Source organism: Oncorhynchus masou, chromosome 32 (genome assembly GCF_036934945.1).
Source record: "Oncorhynchus masou masou isolate Uvic2021 chromosome 32, UVic_Omas_1.1, whole genome shotgun sequence".
In the NCBI taxonomy this organism is placed as follows: domain Eukaryota; kingdom Metazoa; phylum Chordata; class Actinopteri; order Salmoniformes; family Salmonidae; genus Oncorhynchus; species Oncorhynchus masou.
The window spans coordinates 47,341,689-47,365,436 of record NC_088243.1 but is presented as its reverse complement, the minus strand read 5'-3'; the positions used below and the strand labels follow the sequence as shown (position 1 = coordinate 47,365,436).

General features: G+C 42.3%; 1 protein-coding gene across 1 annotated transcript in view; it reads right to left on the bottom strand.

The window, feature by feature from the left end:
- Window positions 1–331: 331 nt before the first annotated feature.
- LOC135526146 (leucine-rich repeat and fibronectin type-III domain-containing protein 2) overlaps window positions 332–23,748 on the bottom strand; it is an 85,306-nt gene continuing 61,889 nt past the window's right edge. Inside the window, exon 4 of the mRNA XM_064954272.1 lies at window positions 332–3,500. Within this exon, the coding sequence (XP_064810344.1) occupies window positions 2,483–3,500 (1,018 nt within the window). The 3' untranslated portion in view covers window positions 332–2,482. The remainder of the gene's footprint in view (window positions 3,501–23,748) is intronic.

Below are 23,748 nucleotides of genomic sequence, written 5' to 3'. Positions count from 1 at the left end.
TTTCAATTTAGCATTTGCTACAATCTCTTGCGCACAAAAACCTTCACTTGTCACGGTTATAGCACTGAACACTCCACAATGTTTGCTTACAAACAATTTCCCTGTGGCTAAATTGCTAGCCTTCACAACTAACATAACTGGCAGTCTGTTGCCCAGCCTAAAGCATTGAGAGCTATGTTAGGAAAATGTCTTACCATGTTAATTGTTTAGGCACAATATAATGTAGCTCCAGGAAAGTCATTGCATGACTCAATGAAACTTGTGAGGGAAAAACAACTCTCAAACTGTACCGGATGCAATGCAAACACAAGAATATACACCATTTGGTTATTAGGAATTCTTCATATTTTATCTTTAGTAGCAAAAATGTTTAAACACATAGTATTATTATTATTTTTTTTACAACCTCAGGTCAGAATCATGACTTTCTCACGTCATGTACACACTTATAGGGTTGTTGTTGATTAGCAAAATGGAAGGTGATCGCGCAAAATTGAATGTAGAATTGTAATATCTATAACAGACACATTTTTATTCCAGATTTCTATTTGCTCCGTTATACAGCGTCACCTTCCATTGCGCCAACTAAACACATTCCATGTTATAAACCACAGTAAAGCACCCTTCTCACTTCTACTGAACCACAAAATAAAAGCACTACTGCACAGTTTCCCTTTTACATTCTCACCCATAGTTATTGCACAAAAAATGTCAATATATGGAACAGTATACATCAAGAGAAGTAACAAATAAAAAAATATGGGAAAAAAACTATATTGTAATGCAGCAGAGAGTCAAAGAGAACATTAAAAGGCATCAGAATCTGCACACGATCTGAGAGGAATCATCATTATGAGTTGATCACATAGGCAGTAGTTCAGATAGAAACTCATTTTATAATTCATCACGTTCCTATGCAACTTCATAAATATCCGGTCACAGTCTGTTACTGTAGTGTGGAGACAATAGACTAATATTAGAGGATGAAATGAGAAAATAAACCAAACTCCAAATTAATACAATAAATTCAGACGTTTGATATTTTAACTTAAACAAACCAACATGGTTCTGTGTGTTCAGACAGACACTGTATAATTATTTATACATTTGTTGATGAATATCGTTCTCTTTCCCTTTTGTATTGGATTATAGCAGCATGATGACATTCATTTAAATTGTTGAGGGTTCTCAATAAGTCTCTACTGTGTAACACATGGCTCGTGTATCATCCTGGGGCAAAACATATCAATGGCCGATACACCAAAAGGGTTTTGATTGATAATTGTATTGAGTTATTCCCCGGAAAATTGACATAAGGAAGATTATTTTCAGATGATATGCTATTTCTGAAATAATCCACTGTATTCAGACTATGTATTTCATATAATTTAGAACCTGAGGTAGAATATGTGACCTGTTTGAAAGTCAACCTCTACATATTTTATTATCACAACTGCCCTAATGAACCAACCATTGATGTTTTGAAATAAATTTTGAAATAAATTTCAGATAGAGGAAATCTTAGATATACACTATGTTTGTGCCAAAATAGAAACTAGGCTGTTATGAAATGTTGTCTTTCTGAGGGGACTGGGTAACGATATAGTATATTATTCTTGATTGACTATCATTTATATTGTTTTGTTTCTTTACTCATAAAGTGGAACTCTCAATGGTGACCTCTAAAATAAATAGTACAAATTATATAAACAAAAAAAGGAAACATGAAAAATATTCATTTTGTTACACATTTGCTCTCCCATTGCTTCTACTGAAGAAGTCCCATTTTCATGCTGAGAGTCTCAAGCAGGGCTCTCCAATGCTGTTCCCGGAGAGCTGTAGGTTTTCAATCCACCCCTAATCTATTGCACCTTATTAATAATTAGCTAGTTGATAAACTGAATCAGGTTAGTTACAAATGGGGTGTTACAGAGGGTATCTCTCCAGGAACAGGGTTGGAGAGCCCTGGTCTAAAGCATTGTGATGCACATCTACTTTGCCAGTCTCAGGAAAATCCCCTTGGCAAAGAGCTCGAAAGATAAAGACACGGGATATCCACTTTGAATTCCTCGCCTTTATTTCCCCTGTTTCTCAAAGATACTCCCACATTAATTCCCAGGGTTCGGGCATTATTCCATATACTGTATGCTGTATCTACACAATTCCATAGGGGCTTTGTTCCGTAATGCTTACATTTTTTCAAATGCGGGACAGTCTTCCCTGCCAGCAAATTGAGAGCGTGGCCAACCCTGCCGATTGATTTGTACGGTCTTAGGAACAACCAACTTGGGTGTTTGTTTCGGTAGAATTACATGGACAGAAGAACAATAAATAGTATTCACATGGATGAACTTCATGCAGTACAGCGCTGTGGATGACCCAGTGGTATTATTCCAAATAATTCTTCGGTCCTTTGTTTTTTTTTCTGTAAAGTCTGTTTCTCTTTTGACCTTTGACCTCATAATCCGACATGAACCCGTGCTCAAACAGTGCTCTCCATCACCCACTCTGAGTTCTCGAATGGCACCTCTTCGGCCTCACCGTCTTCGCTGTCGTCGTACTGCAGTAGCATCCCGTTTACCGACAGGCTCCTCTTAGTCCAGATGTTGCTGATGTGACGAGGGTAGTTGCTGAGGCTCTGTGCGCCACCGCTGCTACCCACGTGGCCGTAGTCGAATGAGTGGCTCCTCTTGGGCTTCCCTTCCTGGGGCAGGCCTAGAAAACGCCCCAGCATGGTGGTGGACTCGGCTCGGCCCAGCAAGGGTTCCTTGTCAGATGGAGGGGCCATGGTCACAGCCACCAATGCACTGGAGGTGGTGGTGGAGGAACAAGATGCCCCTTGGTCCCTAGTCGTAGCTGAGCTCCGGAGCTCCAGTGAGGCAAAAGCACCTAAAAGGTTGTCCAAGTTGGGCCTAGCCTTGGCTGATGATGGCCCCCTGTGCCTCCTCCAATTACTGGTGCTGGGGAGTGTGCTGAACTCGATGTCTCGAAGACTGTACTGGTCCTCGTTTCCTAATCTGCCTCTAGTTTTGCGACTGTCCAACGAGTCAGATGAAGACGAGGAGAGGCTGCTCTGGAGTGAGCCACATTTGAATTCCACCATCTCATCTCGCATTACCACCACTGTGGTTGTGATCTGAGGTTTGACCTGCGTACTCCCACTGTTGGTCTGGGAGTACGTGTTGCTAACCACTGGCAGCTTACTGGAATGGGGGCTGCTGCACACTTTGTACCGAACCATGAGGATGATGATGAAGATGAGGAGCGTGACCACGATGATGCCACCTATCACCAGGATCATAGTGCCGCCCAGGAACTGGCTTTGGAGGGACTGGCACTGCGGGTAGTTGTTACGGGTCATGAACTGCACACAGCCCACTACGTTGGTGGCAGTTAGGGTGGTGGCGGTGTCGTCCCAGATAGCCAGGACACATAGGTCGTACTGCATGTCTTGGACCAGGTTGGTGACTAAAAATGTTTTGATGGCCATGGGAATCATCCTATATAGGAAAGACAAAAACAGAAACAAGAGTGTAGAGTTAGATTAGCATAATTTAGCGTTAATAATTTGTCCCACTGCAAGGGGATTTCAAGAAGAGGCTAAAGCACTTTTGAGTAGTAAATATCAATTAGTCATTCTACTGAAATGCGATAGATCAAAATGAGGAAAAGTAGCTATTTAAATGCACATAGTCATTTAGAAATATTACTCACACTGAGTGATTAGAAACGCAAAGGCTCATACTTTTTAAAATGAACTATTCAATGTTCCTTGTGCTTTGTTTTACAATTGAGTCTAACTTGCTCTTGCTGAAAATATATAAAGCCATGTTGATATTCAAATGTGTCTGACAATATCAATACACTTCCCTCTCCTAATTAAATCACAAAGGTTAGGGAGAGATTGAAAGCCGTGGTGGAGCAATCTTTATTTGGTTTGACCTTGTACTAACGCCCAAAGGACAAGACCATGTAACGCTAGTGTGGAAATCGGTAATGAAACATGGTGGCTGAATAAACCATTGTAATTACAGCAGGCAATTCATCAACTCGCACCTCCTCACAAACAAGCCATTTGTATCTACAGTATATCTGTATGGTATTGCAGACGGAAAAATGCAGTCATACTAAAAGCAACCGACTAACCTACAATACACCTGCATTGCAATGCAGACGGAAAAACACTCATACAAGCAGCAACTGTCTAGCAACACATGTTCCAATCCATGGTCACTGACGCCCCGTTGTCTCCCAAACCTTCCCCGTACTTATGCGAGACTTGCTAAATGTGTATCAAAGCCAAAGGCAAGCTAGTGGCTCCAATTGTTCCAGATGAAATCTATTTCTGGATGGTAATTCTGTCTAATTGTATCCTTTAAGTATACAGCGCATTCGGAAAGTATTCAGACCCCTTGGTTTATTCCAAATTCTGTTACGTTACAGCCGTATTATAAATACATTTGAATACATTTTTATGACAAAGCAAAAACATTTTTGCAAATGTATTAGAAATAAAAAGCTTAAATATCCCATTAACATAAGTATTACTCAGTACCTTGTTGCAGCACCTTTGGCAGCAATTACAGCCTTGAGTTTTCTTGGGTATGACGCTTCACGCTTGGGACACCTATATTTGGGGAGTTCTTGCAAGCTCTTTCAGGTTGGACACTTGGCATTCAGGCCAAAGAGTTCAATCTTGGTTTCATCAGACCAGAGAATCTTATTATTACTTTATTTGTTACCTATATTTAACTAGGAAAGTCAGTTAAGAACAAATTCTTATTTTCAATGACGGCCTAGGAACAGTCGGTTAACTGCCTGTTCAGGGGCAGAACGACAGATTTGTACCTTGTCAGCTCGGGGGTTTTGAACTTGCGGTCCCTTACTAGACATCTGATGGTGTTATTAAAATAGGCCGATGGCCTCAGATTGTCTCCAAGGGCCCGGTCTTCCGGGAAGTCATCAAATAAAGTCTCTAGGACATTTTTTTCTGCATTATACATTTTTGTGACATTTTTCTGTTGTACCGGAAAATTCCACCAGATGGCGACTGGCTGCTTATGGCAAATGGACAAAACATCACCAAATGGACATGGCCATTTCTCATAAACGGCAAAGACGAAACTCACAGGTTTGGCCAAACAAGATTGCTTTGAGGCCTCAATGCTCCTTGAGTTAATGCACATTTTCTGTGATTAAAGGTTAAAAACGGAAATACAGCGCTAATTTGGCCAATTCACGTTAAAGTACACAAACCTACGGTGTGAGGAAAAATAGAACCAGCCATTTATCTATCGTCATTTAAGAGAAATCATACAATGTCTGTTTGATGATGGTTAATGATGGATTTACCATCACCAAATGGACAGGCTGAAATTAACACCAAAGAGTGATAAAGAGGAACCACTATCACTGCTCGGCCATCCCGAATTCAACGAGCCAGTCAATTGGACATTTCTGTACTACATTAGAGCATGTCAAATTTGTGATGGTAAATATCCATTGCAAGACATTGCAAATGGACAGTGTACAATTGTACCTTTCCAATGTATTTAACATCACCAAATGGACATGCTGAAATCAACACCACCGAGCAATTGGACAGTGTCCATTACACATATGCTGTATTGTCAGTGTGAACATGCTCTTCTGCAAGTTGACTGTGTCCATAAGGACTTCCCATTACGAAATGGACGTGGATAATCAACATCAAAGAGAAATTCTTATTTCTTATGATCAAACATGACAAATAGACCTTCTAGGTTGATTCAGGGCTTAACACAGTGGTAAATATCATTTGGTCAGTGTATATGCCATTTGGACATGGTTCACTGACTTTTGGATTCGGAAGCCGACTTCCTATGATCATATATGACAAAATGGACAAAACATAGGCCTTATGGACAAACTCAATAAAATAAGACAAATGTTTGTCCATACGGTTACTATATATATATATATAATTGACCAATTATTTATTTTTTTATTCACCCTTGGGACCTGACAATGAGACCATTTCCCATATAACATCTACGATGGAGCGCGATCACCCCCTATAAGATTTTTGGTTTATTTCACTTGGCATTTGTAATGTTCCAGTTGCAATATGGTTTTGATGAACTGCCATTAATTTGAGTGCTATTTGCGATTGTGTATATGGTTCACCCAAAGCCAATAAGTTGCCATTCAATTTTGTCCATTTCATGGGGGTCTTCCCTTACCTGACTGGAGAGCTCAGTGACTTCCAATGTTGCACCGTCATAGGATGCCACCTTTCCATCTAGTCAGATCGTCAAATATCTGCCCTGCTAGAGCTGCCCCGGTCAACTGTAAGTGCTTTTATTGCGAGGTGAAAACATCTAGGATCAACAATGGCTCAGCCCGAAGTGGTAGGCCACACAGGCTCACAGAACGGGACCGTTGAGTGCTGAAGCGCATAGGGTTAAAAAATTATCTGTCCTCTGTACTCTCACTGCGTTCCAAACTGCCTCTGGAAACAACGCCAGCACAAGAACTGTTCGTCGGGAGCTTCATAAAATTGTTTTTCATGGCCGAGCAGCCGCACAAAAGCTTAAGATCACTATGTGCAAATCAAACATCGGCTGTAGTGTTGTAAAGCTCGCCGTAATTGGAATCTGGAGTAGTGGAAATGCGTTCTCTGGAGTGATGAATCTCGCTTCACCATCTGGCAGTCTGACGGACGAATCTGGGTTTGGCGGATGCCAGGAGAACACTACCTGCCCAAATGCATAGTGCCAACTGTAAGGTTTGGTGGAGGAGGAATAATGGTCTGGGGCTTTTTTTCATGGCTTGGGCTAGGCCTCTTAGTTCCAGTGAAGGGAAATCTTAGTGCTACAGCATACGATGACTTTCTATCCAATTCTGTGGTTTCAACTTTGTGGCAACAGTTTGGGGAAGCCCCTTTTCTGTTTCAGCATGACAATGCCCCTGTGCACAAAGCGACGTCCATACAGAAATGGTTTGTCGAGATCGGTGTGGGAGAACTTGACTGGCCTGCATAGATCCCTGACCTTAACCCCATTGAACACCTTTGGGATGGATTGGAACTCCGACTGCGAGATAAGCCTAATCTCCCAACATCAGTGTCCGACCTCACTAATGCGCTTGTTGCTGAATGAAAGCAAGTCCCCTCAACAATGTTCCAACATCTAGTGGAAAGCCTTTCTAGAACAGTGGAGGCTGTTCTAGCAGCAAAGGGGGGACTAACTCCATAATAATAACCATGATTTTGGAATGAGACAAGTAGGTGTCCATATACAATACTTTTGGTCATGTAGTGTATCTACAGTATATGATGACCTTCATTACCCAATATCCATATTCAAGTCTTACAGTCTATCAGTATTGCTCCGTGTACAGTAGGTTGGAGTACTTTGAAATCCCTCAATTGTATGTGTTCATTGATGATATTGATTATTGATTATTTCAACCTCATTGCATTAGTTAGCTAGGAGGATCTGTGTGTTCATGGAATGGCAATCATGACTCAAGGAACACAAAGCAAGGACAACTAATATTTGATTTGAATATTCACCAATGGCACAGAAGTGCATGGAAATGTAACATCACAGATTGCTAGTGTTAAACGGATTTCATGACTCTCTGCGATAATTTAGGATCTCATGGCACTTATCGTAACAGTAGTGTTGTCCTTGCTGTATTCAGGCGGCAGTGTAGCCTAGTGGTTAGAGCGTTGGACTAGTAACCGGAAGGTTGCAAGTTCAAACCCCCGAGCTGACAAGGTACAAATCTGTCGTTCTGCCCCTGAACAGGCAGTTAACCCACTGTTCCTAGGCCGTCTTTGAAAATAAGAATTTGTTCTTAACTGACTTGCCTAGTTAAATAAAGGTAAAATTTAAAAATAATTCCCAACCTGGCCTCATTCCATCATGGCTACCTATTCATACCTTTGGTTCAACCAGGTGGGTGCTACACATTGGTCATGAATGAAGAGCTTTGAGCTACTAGACTAAATAAATCCAATCAAATATTATAACGTAGCAGAAAAAAGGTCCATCTTTACACGAGAGAGAGAAAACACATACTCAAAGTGTTGAAGCAGCTTTAATAATCAAACATTGTTATTATTTGTCCTTTTTCTAAGACCCCAATCATCAATAACTTCAATACTTCCCTGCTGTGACCGTACATAAATGAATAGCTTTGATCATATAGTGCAGAGAGTTTACATCCACATCAGAAGACTTGCGTTTTCACTCGGCACTACTGGTTGTGTACTTCATTATTCATTCTTAATTTCCTTTTCCATAACCGGGAGGACAGCACATTACCTCGTGAAATCTATACGAGGGGCTTTCAACACACAACACACTGATCAAATGTTTAATCATGTGCTACCTTGGGTTAACACAGGACTTTGGATATTCTGAGAGAAATTGAACCCTCTAGAAATGTCACTTAACTAAGAGACTCCATTCCGAGACTACTGGGATGTTTTTTCAGGTGACAGAGGTCATTTTCCAAGGGGCCCTGCTTAATATCAAAGGATGGGTTGTTTTATGGATGCAGTCAAACATTTAAACACATCATTTTGAATTTCCTGTAAAGTTGAATGTTGGCCAGTTTTCACAAAGGATTCTACATGCCGCAAACTAATGAAGTGTCAAATGTATGTAATCAAGTCAAATTGTATTTCTCATACACATTTTTAGCAGATGGTATTGCTTGGTGTAGCAAAATGCTGTGTTTCAAGCTCCAACAGTAAAGTAATATCTAACAATTCACACAACCTAAAATTAAAAGAATGGAATATAAAATTATATAATATATAAATATTAAGATGAGCAATGTTGGAGTGGCATAGACTAAAATACAGTATATACATATGAGATGAGTAAAGCAAAAAATGTGTAAACATTATCAGTGTGACCAGTGATTTCAGTCTGTGTATATGGGGCAGCAGCCTCTAAGATGCAGTTACAGTACGTAACCATGTGGAAGCCGCCTAGTGATAGCTATTTAACAATCTGATGGCCTTGAGATAGAAGCTGTTTTTCAGTCTCTCTGTCCCAGCTTTGATGAACCTGTACTGACCTTGCCTTCTGGATGAAAGCGGGGTGAACAGGCAGTTGCTCGGGTGTTTGTTGATGATCTTTTTGCCCCTCCTATGACATCGGTTGCTTTAGGTGTACTTGAGGGCAGGTAGTTTTCCCCTGGTGATGTGTTGGGCAGACCGCACCAACCTCTGGAGAACCCTGCATGTCTTATGTCTTACTCACATCGGCCACGGAGAAGGAGAGCCCAGAATCCTTGGGAGCGAGCCACGTCAGGGGCAATGTGTAATCCTCAAAGTGGGTGAGGAAGGTGTATAGCTTGTCTGGAAGTAAGACGTCGGTGTCCGCGACATGGCTGGTTTTCCCTTTATAGTCTGATTGTCTGTAGATCCTGCCACATACGTCTCGTTTCTGAGCCGTTGAATTGCAACTCCACTCGTCTCTATACTGATGTTTTGCCTGTTTGATTGCCTTACGAAGGGAATGACTACACTGTTTCTATTCTGCCATATTCCCAGTCACCTTTCCATGGTTAAATGCAGTGGTTTGCGCCTTCAGTTTTGCGTGAATGCTGCCATCTTACCACATTTTTGGTTAGGGTAGGTTTTGATGTTATTTTCAGAGGCTACCCAGAACATACCCCAGTCCATGTGATCAAAACAATCTTGAAGCGTGGTTTCCGATGGGTCAGACCAGCGTTGAAAGGTCCTTAGCATGGGTACTTCCTGTTTGAGTATCTGCCTATAGGGAGGGAGGAGCAAAATGGAGTCGTGATCAGATCCGGTAGAGTTTCCCTCAAATTTGCTTTGTTAAAATCCCCAGCTACAATAAGTAAGAGGTAATATGTACATGTAGGTAGAATTAAAGTGACTATGCATAAAGAGTAAACAGAGAATAGCAGCAGCGTAACAGGGGGGGGCAATGCAAATAGTCTGGGTAGCCATTTGATTAGCTGTTCAGCAGCTGTATGGCTTAGGGCTAGAAGCTGTTGAGAAGCCTTTTGGGCCTAGAATTAGTGCTCCGGTACTGATTGCCGTGCGGTAGCAGAATTTTTAGAACCACCAATTTTTAGAACCATCCTCTGACACCACCTGGTATAGAGGTCCTGGATGGCTGGGGCGTATGCACTACTCTGTGTAGTGCCTTGCAATCGGAGGCCGAGCAGTTGCCACACCAGGAAGTTATGCAACCAGTTAGCATGCTCTCAATGGTGTAGCTGTAGAACTTTGAGGGGGAATAGGTTTTGTGATGCCCTCTTCACAACTGTCTTGGTGTACTTGGACCATGAGAGTTTGTTGGTGATGTGGATACCAAGGAACGTGAAGCTCTCAACCTGCTCCACTGTAGCCCCATCGATGAGAATGAGGTGTGCTCAGTCCTCCTTTTCCTGTAGTCCACAATCATCTCCTCCTCACATTAAGGGAGAGGTTGTTGTCCTGGCACCACACTGCCAGGTCTCTGACATCCTCCTTATAGAATGTCTCATATTTGTCAGTGATCACTGTTGTGTCAACGGCAAACTTAATGATGGTGTTGGAGTCGTGCCTGGCCATACAGTCATGAGTGAACAGGGAGTACAGGAGGGGACTGAGCACGCACCTCTGAGGTGCCCCCGTGCTGAGGATTAGCATGGCGGATGTGTTTTTACTTACCCTTACCATCAGCATCCAGTTGCAGAGTGCTTAGTGATGAGATTTGAGGGCACTATGGTGTTGAACACTGAGCTGTAGTCAATGAATAGCATTCTTAAACAGGTGTTCCTTTTGTCCAGGTGGGAAAGGGCAGTGTGTAGTGCAATAGAGATTGCATCATCTGTGGATCTGTTGGGGCAGTATGCCAATTGGAGTGGGTCTAGGGTTTCTGGGATAATGGTGTTGATGTGGGCCATGACCAGCCTTTCAAAGCACTTCATGGCTATAGACATGAGTGCTACGGGTCAGTAGTCATTTAGGCAGGTTCCCTTAGTGTTTTTGGGCACAGGGACTATGTTGGTATTACAGACTTAGTTAAGGAGAAGTTGAAAATGTCAGTGAAGACACTTGCCAGTTGGTCAGCGCATGCTCGGAATACACGTCCTCGTAATCCGTCTGACCCAGCGGCCTTATGAATGTTGACCTGTTTAAAGGTCTTACCCACATTGGCTATGGAGACAGCTGATGCTCGAGTGCAGTGTTTCAGTGTTACTTGCCTTAAAGCAAGCATATACAGTAGAAGTCGGAAGTTTACATACACCTCAGCCAAATACATTTAAACTCAGGTTTTTCACAATTCCTAACATTTAATTCCAGTAAGAATTCCCTGTCTTAAGTCAGTTAGGATCACAACTTTATTTTAAGAATGTGAAATGTCAGAATAAAAGAAGAGAATGATTTATTTCAGCTTTTATTTCTTTCATCACATTCCCAGTGGGTTCACCCCCCTATCTACATCAACGGGACCACAGTGGAGAAGGTGGAAAGTTCCTTGGCGTACACATCACTGACAAACTGAAATTGGCAACCCACACAGACAGTGTGGTGCAGAAGGCGCAATAGCGCCTCTTCAACCTCAGGAGGCTAAAGAAATGTTGCTTGTCACATAAAACCTTCACAAACTTTTACAGTTGCACAATTGAAAGCATCGGGCTGAATCACCGCGTAGTATGGCAACTGCACCGCCCGCAACCGCAAGGATCGTGCGGTTTGCCCAATGCATTACCGGGGGCAAACTACTCGCTCTCTAGGACACTTACATCCCCCGATGTCACAGGAAGGCCAAAAAGATCGTCAAGGACATTAACCTCTTACATCTATGGGGGCGCTATTTCATTTTTGGATGAAAAACGTTCCCGTTTTAAACAAGATATTTTGTCACAAAAAGATGCCTGACTATGCATATCATTGATACCATTCGAAAGAAAACACTCTGACGTGTCCAGAAATACCAAGATATTCTCTGTGCGTGCCCTAGAACGTGAGCTTCAGGCAAAACCAAGATGAGATGGCATCCAGGAAATGACAAGGATTTTTGAGGCTCTGTTTTCCATTGTCTCCTTATATGGCTGTGAATGCGAGAGGAGTGAGTCAACCCTTTCTGTCATTTCCCCAAGGTGTCTGCAGCATTGTGACGTATTTGTGGGCAGATCATTGGAAGATTGACCATAAGAGACCACATTTACCAGGTGTCAGCCCGGTGTCCTGCGCCGAAATTGGTGCGCAAAAGTCACCTGCCAGTATTTTTCCATGCGATACAGAGAGGAAAGCAAGCTTCCACGAACTGCATATCAATGAAGAGATATGTGAAAAAACACCTTGAGGATTGATTCCAAACAACGTTTGCCATGTTTCGGTCGATATTATGTAGTTAATCCGGAAAAAGTTTTACGTTGTAGGTGACTGAATTTTCGGTTCGTTTCGTAGCCAGACGCAATGTAGAAAACGGAACGATTTCTCCTACACACAGACGCTTTCAGGAAAAACTGCGCATTTGGTATGTAACTGAGAGTCTCCTCATTGAAAACATCAGAAGCTCTTCAAAGGTAAATGATTTTATTTATTTGGTTATCTGGTTTTTGAGAAAATGTTGCGTGCTAAATGCTACTCAAAATGCTATGCTAGCTTTGCATACTCTTACACAAATTAGTCAATTTCTATGGTTCAAAAGCATATTTTGAAAATCTGAGATGACAGTGTTGTTAAGAAAAGGCTAAGCTTGAGAGCAGACGCATTATTTTCATTTTATTTGCGATTTTCAGAAATCGTTAACGTTGCATTATGCTAATGAGCCTGAGGCTTTAGTCACAAACCCGGATCCGGGATGGGGAGTTTCAAGAAATTAACCACCCGAGAAACTGCCTATCATCCAGAAGGGGAGGTCAGTACAGGTACATCAAAGCTGGAACCGAGAGACCGAAAAACAGCTTCTTATGGCCATCAGACTTATAAACAGCCATCATTAGCACATTAGAGGCTGCTGCCTATAGGCATTGACAAGAAATCAAGGGCCACTTTAAGGACTGGAACACTAGTCACTTTAATAAGATTTACATATCTGGCATTACTCATCTCATATGTATATACTGTATTCTATACTATTCCTAAGGTATCTCATTCACTTAATGATGTTTACATATCTTGCATTACTCATGTCATATGTATATACGGTATTCTATATCATTCTACTTTATCTTAGTCCGTTCCGCTCTGACATCGCACGTCCATATGTATGTAGTCTTAATTCATTCCTACTTAGATTTGTGTGTATTGGGAACACATTTGCATGCAGAAGTATTCACTCCCCTTGACATTTTGCCTATTTTTTTCCTTTTAACCTGAATTTCAAATAGTTTTGGGGGGGATTTGTATCATTTGATTTACACAACATGCCTACCACTTTGAAGATTCAAAGTCATTTTTTGTAAAACAAGCAAGAAATAAGACACACACAAAAATTGAGCGTGCATAACTATTCACCCCCCAAAGTCAATACTTTTTTAGAGCCACCTTTGCAGCAAGTCTCTTGGGTTATGTCTCTATAAGCTTGGCACATCTAGCCACTGGGATTTTCGGGTGATTTCGCTGGAAGTATTGACTGAAAGAAAACTTTTGAAGACAACAAGTAATGACATCATTGTGCACCAATGATAAGACTGCTGTTTTGTTGATTGACTGTATTTTAACCCAATGACCACTGATCGTCTTGAAATATAGCTGGGTAGATAGCCAATGAGATGTGGTAAATGGCAATGTAATGTTTATGTGTTGGAAGACCAATCCATGTAGTAAACTCCGGTGTAAAGAGACGCATATTATGCACAGTCTTGTTTTGGTAAACGCGCAGGTTCAGCTGTTTATATGTCAATCAGTATGGCGACTCAGGGAAAGCTAAATCTAAGTCTAGATATACAGATGTACACACAATTGTAGAATAAATTGATCGGGAAAGTGAGAATATTAGATATAAAGATATAGTTTTATATCTTTATGTTTGAAGCCTGAAATGTGGCAAAACGTCGCAAAGTTCAAGGGGGCCGAATACTTTCGCAAGGCACTGTATATATATATATATATATATATATATTGTGGCAAATCTCTTCAAGGTTAGGAGCATTTGTCACAAACTAAGTGGTAAACTGTCACCAAATCACCCAAGAATGAGAGTTCTTTCGAACAGGACAGTACCTGTGTGTTTGTTTCTCCGTCCTGGTCCACCCAGGCCGTAGGCGAGGTCAAGGATAGCAGGGTTCGGTACACGAATCGGGTTCTCGGTAGGTCCAGGTCCAAACGCCAACAGGTAAGTCCAAAACAGTCCAACTCATACACGGTAAATCCAGCCAATTTCTATTGTCTCTTTCTCTATTGTTCATAGATCCTTCCAGCACTCTCTTCTTCTCTTCCTGGTTTTTCTTGACCCTTTATCTGTGGGTTGGCTCCACCTTCGGAGGGTTCCCCTTGCTTCTGGGACTTGTAGTTTTGGTGGTCGGCCATTTTGTGATCTGTAGTTCTGACACGGGTGGCCATTTTAGTGATCGGGACCGCAGCAAAATATGCGTGCATGCGGGATAACCCATCCACGTTTCCCATTTCCTTCCCTGCTCTGTGTTTCAAGTCAAAATGAAACGGTTGGAGACTCAAAAACCACCGCATCACCCGAGCGTTCTTCTCTTTAGCCCTATGCATCCAGGTGAGTGGGGCATGGTCACTGATGAGGGTGAAGTGGCGCCCCAGCAGGTAGTATTTCAGGCTTTCTAGAGCCCACTTTACTGCCAGCGCCTCTTTCTCAACGACTGAGTAGTTGGTTTCCCGTGGTTCCAGCTTCCTGCTTAAAAACAGGATGGGGTGTTCCACCCCTTCTACCTCTTGGGATAGCACTGCTCCCAAGCCGACCTCTGAGGCATCTGTCTGAACCATAAACTCTCCATCAAAGTCTGGTACCACCAGCACTGGATTACAGCAGAGAGCCTCCTGTAATGTCCTAAATGCTTTGGTGGCCCTTTCATCCCATTTGACCATGTTTGGCCCTCTGGCTCTAGTCATGTCGGTAAGTGGGGCGGCCACTGTGGCATAACTTGGGATGAACTTCCGGTAGTAACCCGTCAGCCCTAAGAAGGCTCGAACCTGCTTCTTATTTACTGGTTTCGGCCATTCTCTAATTGCCTTCACCTTCTTATGTTGGGGTTTGATTAACCCTCTTCCCACAGTGTATCCCAGATACTCTGTTTCCTCTAACCCCACATAACACTTGGCAGGGTTTGCCGTGAGCCCTGCCTTTCTAAGGGCGTCTAACACTGCCTGTACCCGGGGTAAGTGGGATTCCCAATCTGGGCTGTAGATCCCCACGTCATCTAAATAATCTGTGGCATATGCTTTGTGCGGTTTTAGGACTTTGTCCATGAGCCGTTGAAAGGTGGCTGGGGCCCCGTGTAAGCCGAATGGCATGGCGGTGTATTGAAACAAACCGTCAGGTGTTGCAAAGGCTGTCTTTTCTTTTGCCCTGGGGGTCAGAGGAATTTGCCAGTACCCTATTGTCAGATCAAGAGTCGTAATGTACCGAGCATTACCAATTTTCTCCAGTAGTTCATCTACTCGGGGCATGGGGTAGGCATCAAACTTGGAGATTTCATTTACCTTCCGAAAGTCGTTACAGAACCGCAAAGACCCATCGGGCTTGGAGACCATCACAATTGGGCTAGACCACTCACTATGTGACTCTTCGATCACTCCAGCTGTCAACATTTTCTCCGCCTCTGCTCTAATCGCGGCCCGTCGAGCCTCGGGTACCCGATATGGCCTCATACTCACTTTTCTCCCAGGTAGGGAAACGATATCATGAGCCATAACCTCAGTTCGGCCAGGTACCTCTGAAAACACATCTCTGTTCTTCTGGATCAGGGTCTTTACTTCCTGTACTTGTGCTGGGGACAGAGTGGGTGAGATATTTACTTCGGCTGTCTCCTGAGTGTGTGTGGGATATGTGGCCATTAGTGTTTCTCTCTCTCTCCATGATTTTAACAGATTTATGTGATAAATCTGTTCTTGGGGCCGTCGACCTGGCTGTCGGATCCGATAATTGACTTCTCCTATTCTCTCCAGTACTTCATATGGTCCTTTCCATGTGGCCAGTAGTTTACACTCTACCGTGGGGATCAGCACTAACACCTTATCTCCCGGTTGAAATTCCCTCAGGGTAGCCTGCCGGTTATAAGTGTGCCACTGGTGCTCCTGTGCTTGCTCTCTGACGATGGGCATGACTGTGGCTATCCTGTCTTGCATTGCCGTGACGTGCTCTATGTCACTAATATACGGGGTGGATTGGTGCTCCCTGGTTTCCCGGGCAATGTCTAAGATTCCCGGGGGATGCCTCCCATATACCAGCTCAAAGGGAGAAAACCCCAGCGAGGCTTGAGGAACCTCTCTAATGGCAAACATCAGATACGGCAACATGCAATCCCTGTTCTTCCCATCCTTATCGAATACCTTCCTGAGCATTGACTTCAGGGTCCGGTTGAATCTCTCGATCAGCCCGTCCGTATGAGGATGGTAAACCGATGTCCTCAACTGTTTCACCTGTCACAGTTTACAAAGGTCCGCCATAATTTGGGACATAAAGGGGGTCCCCAAATGGTCGGTAAGGATCTCCTTTGGAACCCCTACCCTGGTGAACAAGAGCACTAATTCCTTTGTCAATATTCTTGGAAGCCATCGTCCATGCAAGGGGAATGGCTTCTGGGTAGCGAGTGGCATAATCTAGAATGACCAAAATGTATTGGTGCCCTCTGGCAGATTTGGGTAGTGGGCCCACTAAATCCATCGCTATCCTCTCAAATGGTGTTTCGATTATGGGGAGTGGCACTAACGGGCTTCTAACAGCTGGTCGGGGAGCTGTTAACTGGCACTCCGGGCACTCTCCACAATGCCGAGCCACTTCAGCTTGAATTCCTGGCCAGTAAAACCTCCTTACAATCCGGTCTCGGGTTTTATCGATACCAAGGTGTCCACCCAGAATGTGCCCATGAGCTAGATCCAGTACTGTCCTGCGGTACCGAGTGGGAACCAACAACTGTTCCACCACATCAACCCCTATTTTCGAGACTCTGTACACCAAACCCTTTTTCATGATGAAGTGGGGAAAACTATTAGGCATCATACCAACATTTATGGGAGTACCATCTACGACCTGCACATCTGCTCTGGCTTGCTGCAGGGTTGGATCCTGGTTTTGGGCCGTCCCAAAATTAGTCAAGGAACCTGCCAGGTCTGCGGGTTGTAGATCGTCGTCCTCTGGATTCAGACCGACCCCAGCCCCACTAGTACCGGGCTGTTCGTTATCAGCGAGGTTTGCCACTTCATCCTCCTCCTCCCCTACTAGCACTTGTGATGTTGTCCCCTGGGAGACCTCTTTTCCTGGCTTTGGTTGAAGGCCCCATGCTTCTTCCTGCTTGGTCAGGGTTGTTGGCTTCTTAAATTTGCCATTCTTGTGGCCTAACTTCGCAAAGTTAGGAAAGTCTCTACCCAATATTACATCATATGGCATCTTTGGGACCACACCGACCTCATAATCTAGCAGACCGTCCTCTGTTTGTATGCTCACTAAGGCCGTGGGGTACAGACGGGTATCCCCATGAATGCATGTAACACTGATATCCTGTCTTGTATCCAGTTTATGATTCGGCACTAGGCTTGCAACGACCAGGGTTAGCATACTGCCGGAATCCAGCAGTGCTTCAACCTCTTTCCCTTCAACCTTCACCCTGCACATATGTTTGTTTCTTGATCTTTCAAGTACAGTGGTTACAACAGGACATGCATACCATATATCATCTTCATTTTCACCGAGGTTACATTGCATTAGCTCTTCTTTAATAGGGTAGTAGGCTGCAATATGTCCTGGTTGATTACAATTGTAACAGATAATAGGGGTTCGGGGGGGAGACCCCCTCGACACCCAGTCCCGGTTTCCGTTTTTTCCCTTAGTGTCTCGGCCTGATTCTGATTCTTTCCTCATGGCCCCACGCTGCTCTCTTCCCCCTCTATATGCTGGGACAGCCTTACCCTGTCCGCTAGTTTGCCCATGCCTGGGGAACGAGAATCTTTCCTCCTGTGCCTGCTCAGCTGTTCCTGCCATACAATACCGTTCAACCAGGCCCACGAGATGGTCGGCGGAAAGTACCTCATTCTGGCCAACCCACCCTCTCACTTCTTGGGGTAGACCTCGCTAAAACTGGTTGAGTACGATGGTCTCGACGAACTCGGCGGATGATCGGGTCTCTGGTCGCAACCATTTCCGTGCCAGGTGAATCAAGTCGAACATCTGTGTTCGTGGGGGTTGTCCCGGTTGGTAGGACCACTGGTGGAAGTGTGTGCCCTCACGGTATTGGTCACTCCCAGTCTAGTCAGGATCTCTCCCTTTAGTTTATCGTAATCCTGTGCATCTTTCAACTCCAGGTCGAAATACGCTTTTTGAGCGTCCCCTGCCAGGTATGGTGCCAGAAGCCCTGCCCATTCTTCTTTTGGCCACTTCTCCCTCTCTGCCGTCCTTTCGAAGGTGGTAAGATATGCTTCCACATCATCCTGCGCTGCCTGCTACTCAGGCCCAGACGCTAGGATATGCAGTTTCCAAAACTGTTAAAATAATGTCTGTGAGTAAAACAGAACTGATTTGGCAGGCAAAAACCTTAGAAGAATCCATCCAGGAAGTGGGATTTTTTTACAGTTGTAGTTTTCTATTGAATGCCATTACAGTGTCCATTGACTTTGGACTCAAATTCCACTTCCTATGGCTTCCACTAGATGTCAACAGTCTTTAGAAATTGTTTCAGGCTTGTATTCTGAAAAATTAGAGAGTAAGACCACCCTGAATGAGTGGACACTACAGTGTCCCAGATGTTTTCTTGTTTACCTTTTAATATTGATGACGTTATTGTCCGGTTGAAATATTATTGATTATTTAGGCTAAAAACAACCTGAGGATTGATTATAAACATCGTTTTACATGTTTCTACAAACTTTACGGATACTATGTGGATTTTTCTTCTACCTGTTGTGACTGCATTTGAGCCTGTGGATTACTTACCAAAACGAGCAAACAAAATGGAGGTTTTTGGATATAAAAGGGAATTTATCGAACAAATGGGAGTCTTGTGAGTGCAACCAGATGAAGAATATCAGAGGTAAGTGATTAATTATATCTCTATTTTGACATTTGTTTCTCCTCTACTTGGCTGGTAACTGTTTATAATGATTTGTCCGCTGGGCACTGTTCTCAGATAATCACATGGTATGCTTTCGCCTTTTTAAAGGCTTTTGAAATCTAACACTGTGGTTTGATTAACAAGAAGTTTATCTTTAAACCGATGTATAACACTTGTATGTTTTATTAATTTTTATAACGAGAATTTCTGTTTTTGAATTTGGTGCCCTGCAATTTCACTGGATGTTGGCCAGGTGGGTCGCTAGCGTCCCACAGACCCTAGTGAGGTTAGCCACGTTTAATTCTTCCCAAAGGGTCGATACAGCTGCACCCAGACAAAAACATGTTTCCACCACCACAATTATACATATATCCTCCAAATTAGGCACTCCTCCTTCTCTCCAATCCAATCCATCTTATGGTTCGACAGGAAAAGGGTAATAGGGTACTAAACCATAATTTATCTCTTCAGGGGATCTGACCTGACCTCAACCCCTCCTTCGCCTAATCCACAGATGTCCATCCACTTCCCCTATAGCAATCTTGCAACTTCCTCCCATCAAACCAACACATTCCAAAGTCATTTGTTTCCTACAGATAAACATGAACTTTTGATTTAAAAAACAGTCTCTGACATTCCTTAATACTATGCTTCTGAATATAACATTGTTCCAAGTTTCACTCAAAATCTAACAACGCTCTTCACATACAGTTGAAGTCATTAAAACTCATTTTTCAACCACTCCACGGATTTCTTGTTAACAAACTATAGTTTTGGCAAGTCAGTTAGGACATCAACTTTATGCATGACACAAGTCATTTTCCAACAATTGTTTACAGACAGATTATTTCACTTATAATTCACTGTATAACAATTCCAGTGGGTCAGAAGTTTACATACACGAAGTTGACTGTGCCTTTAAACAGCTTGGAAAGTTCCAGAAAATGTTGTCATGACTGTAGAAGCTTCTGATAGGCTAATTGACATCATTTGATTCAATTGGAGGTGTACCTGTGGATTTATTTCAAGGCCTACCTTCAAACTCAGTGCCTCTTTGCTTGACATCATGGGAAAATCAAAAGAAATCAACCAAGACCCAAGATATTTTTTTGTAGACCTCCACAAGTCTGATTCATCCCTGCGAGCAATTTCCAAACGCCTGATGGTACCACGTTCATCTGTACAAACAATAGTACGCAAGTATAAACACCAGCTCTGTCGTGAGGAATGGGCCAAAATTCTCCCAACCTATTGTGGGAAGCTTGTGGAAGGCTACTCAAAACGTTTGACCCCAGTTAAACAATTTAAAGGCAATGCTACCAAATACTAATTGAGTATATGCAAACTTCTGACCCACTGGGAATGTGATGAAAGAAATAAAAGCTGAAATAAATTTTGTCTCTGCTATTATTCTGACATTTTACATATTTAAAATAAAGTGGTGATCCTAATTGACCTAAGACACGGAATATTTACTAGTATTAAATGTCAGGAATTGTGAAAAACTGAGTTTAATTTTACTTGGTTAATGTGTATGTAAACTTCCAACTTCAACTGTACGCTGCTGCTCATCTCTGTTTATTATCTCTGCATAGTCACTTACCCCTACCTACATGTACATATTACCTCAATTACCTTGACTAACCCATACCCATGTACATTGACTCTTGTATATACAGTGCATTCAGAAAGTATTCAAACCCGTTGACCTTTTCCACATTTTGTTACGTTACAGCATTATTCTAAAATGGATAACATTACATGTTTACCTCGTCCATCTCCACAAAATACCCCATAATGACAAAGCGAAAACAGGTTTTTAGAAATGTTTGCAAATATATAAAACATTAAAAACAGATACCTAATTTACATAAGTATTCAAACCCATTGCTATGAGACTCGGAATTGAGCTCAGTTGCATCCTGTTTCCATTGATTATCCTTGAGATATTTCTACAACTTGATTGGAGTCCACCTGTGGTAAATTCAATTGATTGAACATGACTTGGAAAGGCACACACCTGTCATATATATATATATATATATATATATATATATATATATATATATATATAAACTAGGCAAGTCGGTTAAGAACAAATTCTTATTTACAATGACGGCCTAAGATCCCATAGTTGACAGAGCATGTCAGAGCAAAAACCAAGCAATGAGGTTGAAGGAATTATCCGTAGAGCTCCGAGACAGGATTGTGTCGAGGCACATATCTGGTTCTGGTTAGAGCCAGTTTGAGCTGTTCAGTGAAGAGAGTAGTACACAGCGTTGTATGAGATCTTCAGTTTATTGGCAATTTCTTGCATGGAATTGTTCATTTCTCAGAATAAGAAGAGACTGACGAGTTTCAGAATAAGGTTCTTTGTTTTGGTTGCTGATAATGGGCCTCTGTATGCCTATGTAGATATTCCATATAGAATCTGCCATTTCTAGCTACAATAGTCATTTACAACATTAACAATGTATTACAATACAATACACTGTATTGCTGATCAAATTGATGTTATTTTAATGGACAAAAAATTTGCTTTTCTTTCAAAAACAAGGATATTTCTAAGTGGCCCCAAACTTTTGAACGGTAGAGTAGATGGGTGAGAAAATAAAAACAATTTAATCCATTTTGAATTTAGGCCGTAACAAAAGAAAATATGGAATGAGTCAAGGGATATTGTAACGGCTTTCTTCATGTGAAGGAGAGTCGGACCAAAATGCGGCGTGGCTATTTAGAGTAATGTTTTAATGAAACAAAGGAAACACGAATCAATACAATAAACGTAAAAACCGAAACAGCCTAAACTGGTGCAAACTAACACAGGAACAGGAACAATCACCCACAATCAACACTCAAAGAATATGGCTGCCTAAATATGGTTCCCAATCAGAGACAACGATAAACACCTGCCTCTGATTGAGAACCACTTCAGACAGCCATAGACTATGCTAGAAAACCCCACTAAGCCACAATCCCAATACCTTCGAAAAACCCCAAGACAAAACACACCACATACCAAAACCCATGTCACACCCTGGCCTGATCAAATAAATAAAGAAAACACAAAATACTAAGACCAGGGCGTGACAGATATGAACACTTTCTGAAAGCACTGTATACAGCATTCATAACTTGGAACTGCAATATGTTCAGCGCCAGTCTATTTAAACACATTTGTAGAAATGCTGGGATAAGAATGCATTCATATAAACTGTGGGTGGGTGGAAAAAGGTTGAGTCACCCGTCCGCCACATTCATTGGACAGAGAAAAGCTGTAGCTATATTGAGGAAATTAAATTACTTCTTGGACTGTAAAGGAGCAGGTTGAAAAAACTAGCACTGAATGTGCCTGGTGAGCTAATCAGATAAACATATCCCATTATTGTATTCTTAAGAGGTGATGAGTTCTATTCAGTGCTTTGAGCAGAATAATATCTCAACACAACTCTGAGCATGATTTCAATATCGCATTCCCCCAGTAAACCAATAAGCAACAGCAGATCTCCATAGTGTCCACTCTCGGTTATTAAACAATTCAGAATCCGGGACTTGCATAAGAGGTAAATCTCAAAGGGCTATGGCACGTTGGCCATTAAAAGGTAAAGTATTGCTAAGGAGGTTCATTGGTATTCAATTTAATGTGTTTACGAAGGTTTACGATCGAACACATAACTTACTGTAAATGCATTCAGCAACAGCCCGGTGGCCCGCTTTTCCAATTCCTGCACAATTATTTTATTAACAAAGTAAGGGTAGTAAATATCCAGGGACAGTCCCTCAGCATTCATAACCACATCACGCTCTTGGGAGGCAGGGGAGATATATAGTTTATTCCCAGGCCTGCTAGTCTAGATCTGCCAATGTCTTTCCCTTTCCTTCTTATAGCAATGGAGTCAAATACAGGGTGAGGTAACTGTTCCTAATGCAATTCTAATGCTATTAGGTTTGCACATGTTGTTACTAGTGTAATTACAATGTTACTACACAGGCAACCTAAATGTAAAGTGTTGGATTGCCAGGCTAATTATCATTATACTAATTCTTCTTTGTGTGTTTTCTGTTAATTTGTTGTAGTGGGAATATTTGTAGTTGTTTGGACATCTTCCATCACTAAAGTAAGTGCTTACTTTTTTAAGTTAGAAAATGTTTGAATGACAGATTTATTTCCATGCTATATATATTCCTAATTGTCTAGGGAATTGGGATTGAGATAAATAGTTGAAAGAACATTTAGAAAAATCCTCTTTGTGTCACGCCTTGGTCTTAGTATTTTGTGTTTTAGTTAATTAGTTGGTCAGGCCAGGGTGTGACATGGGTTTATTGTTTGTTGTAATTCTTAGTGGGGTTTTTTAGTTATTGGGATTGTGGCTGATTAGGGGTGTGTGTTGCATAGGTTTGGCTGCCTGAGGCGGTTCTCAATCAGAGTCAGGTGATTCTCGTTGTCTCTGATTGGGAACCGTATTTAGGTAGCCTGGGTTTCACTTTGTATTTCGTGGGTGATTGTTCCTGTCTCTGTGTTAGTGTTCACCAGACAGGCTGTAT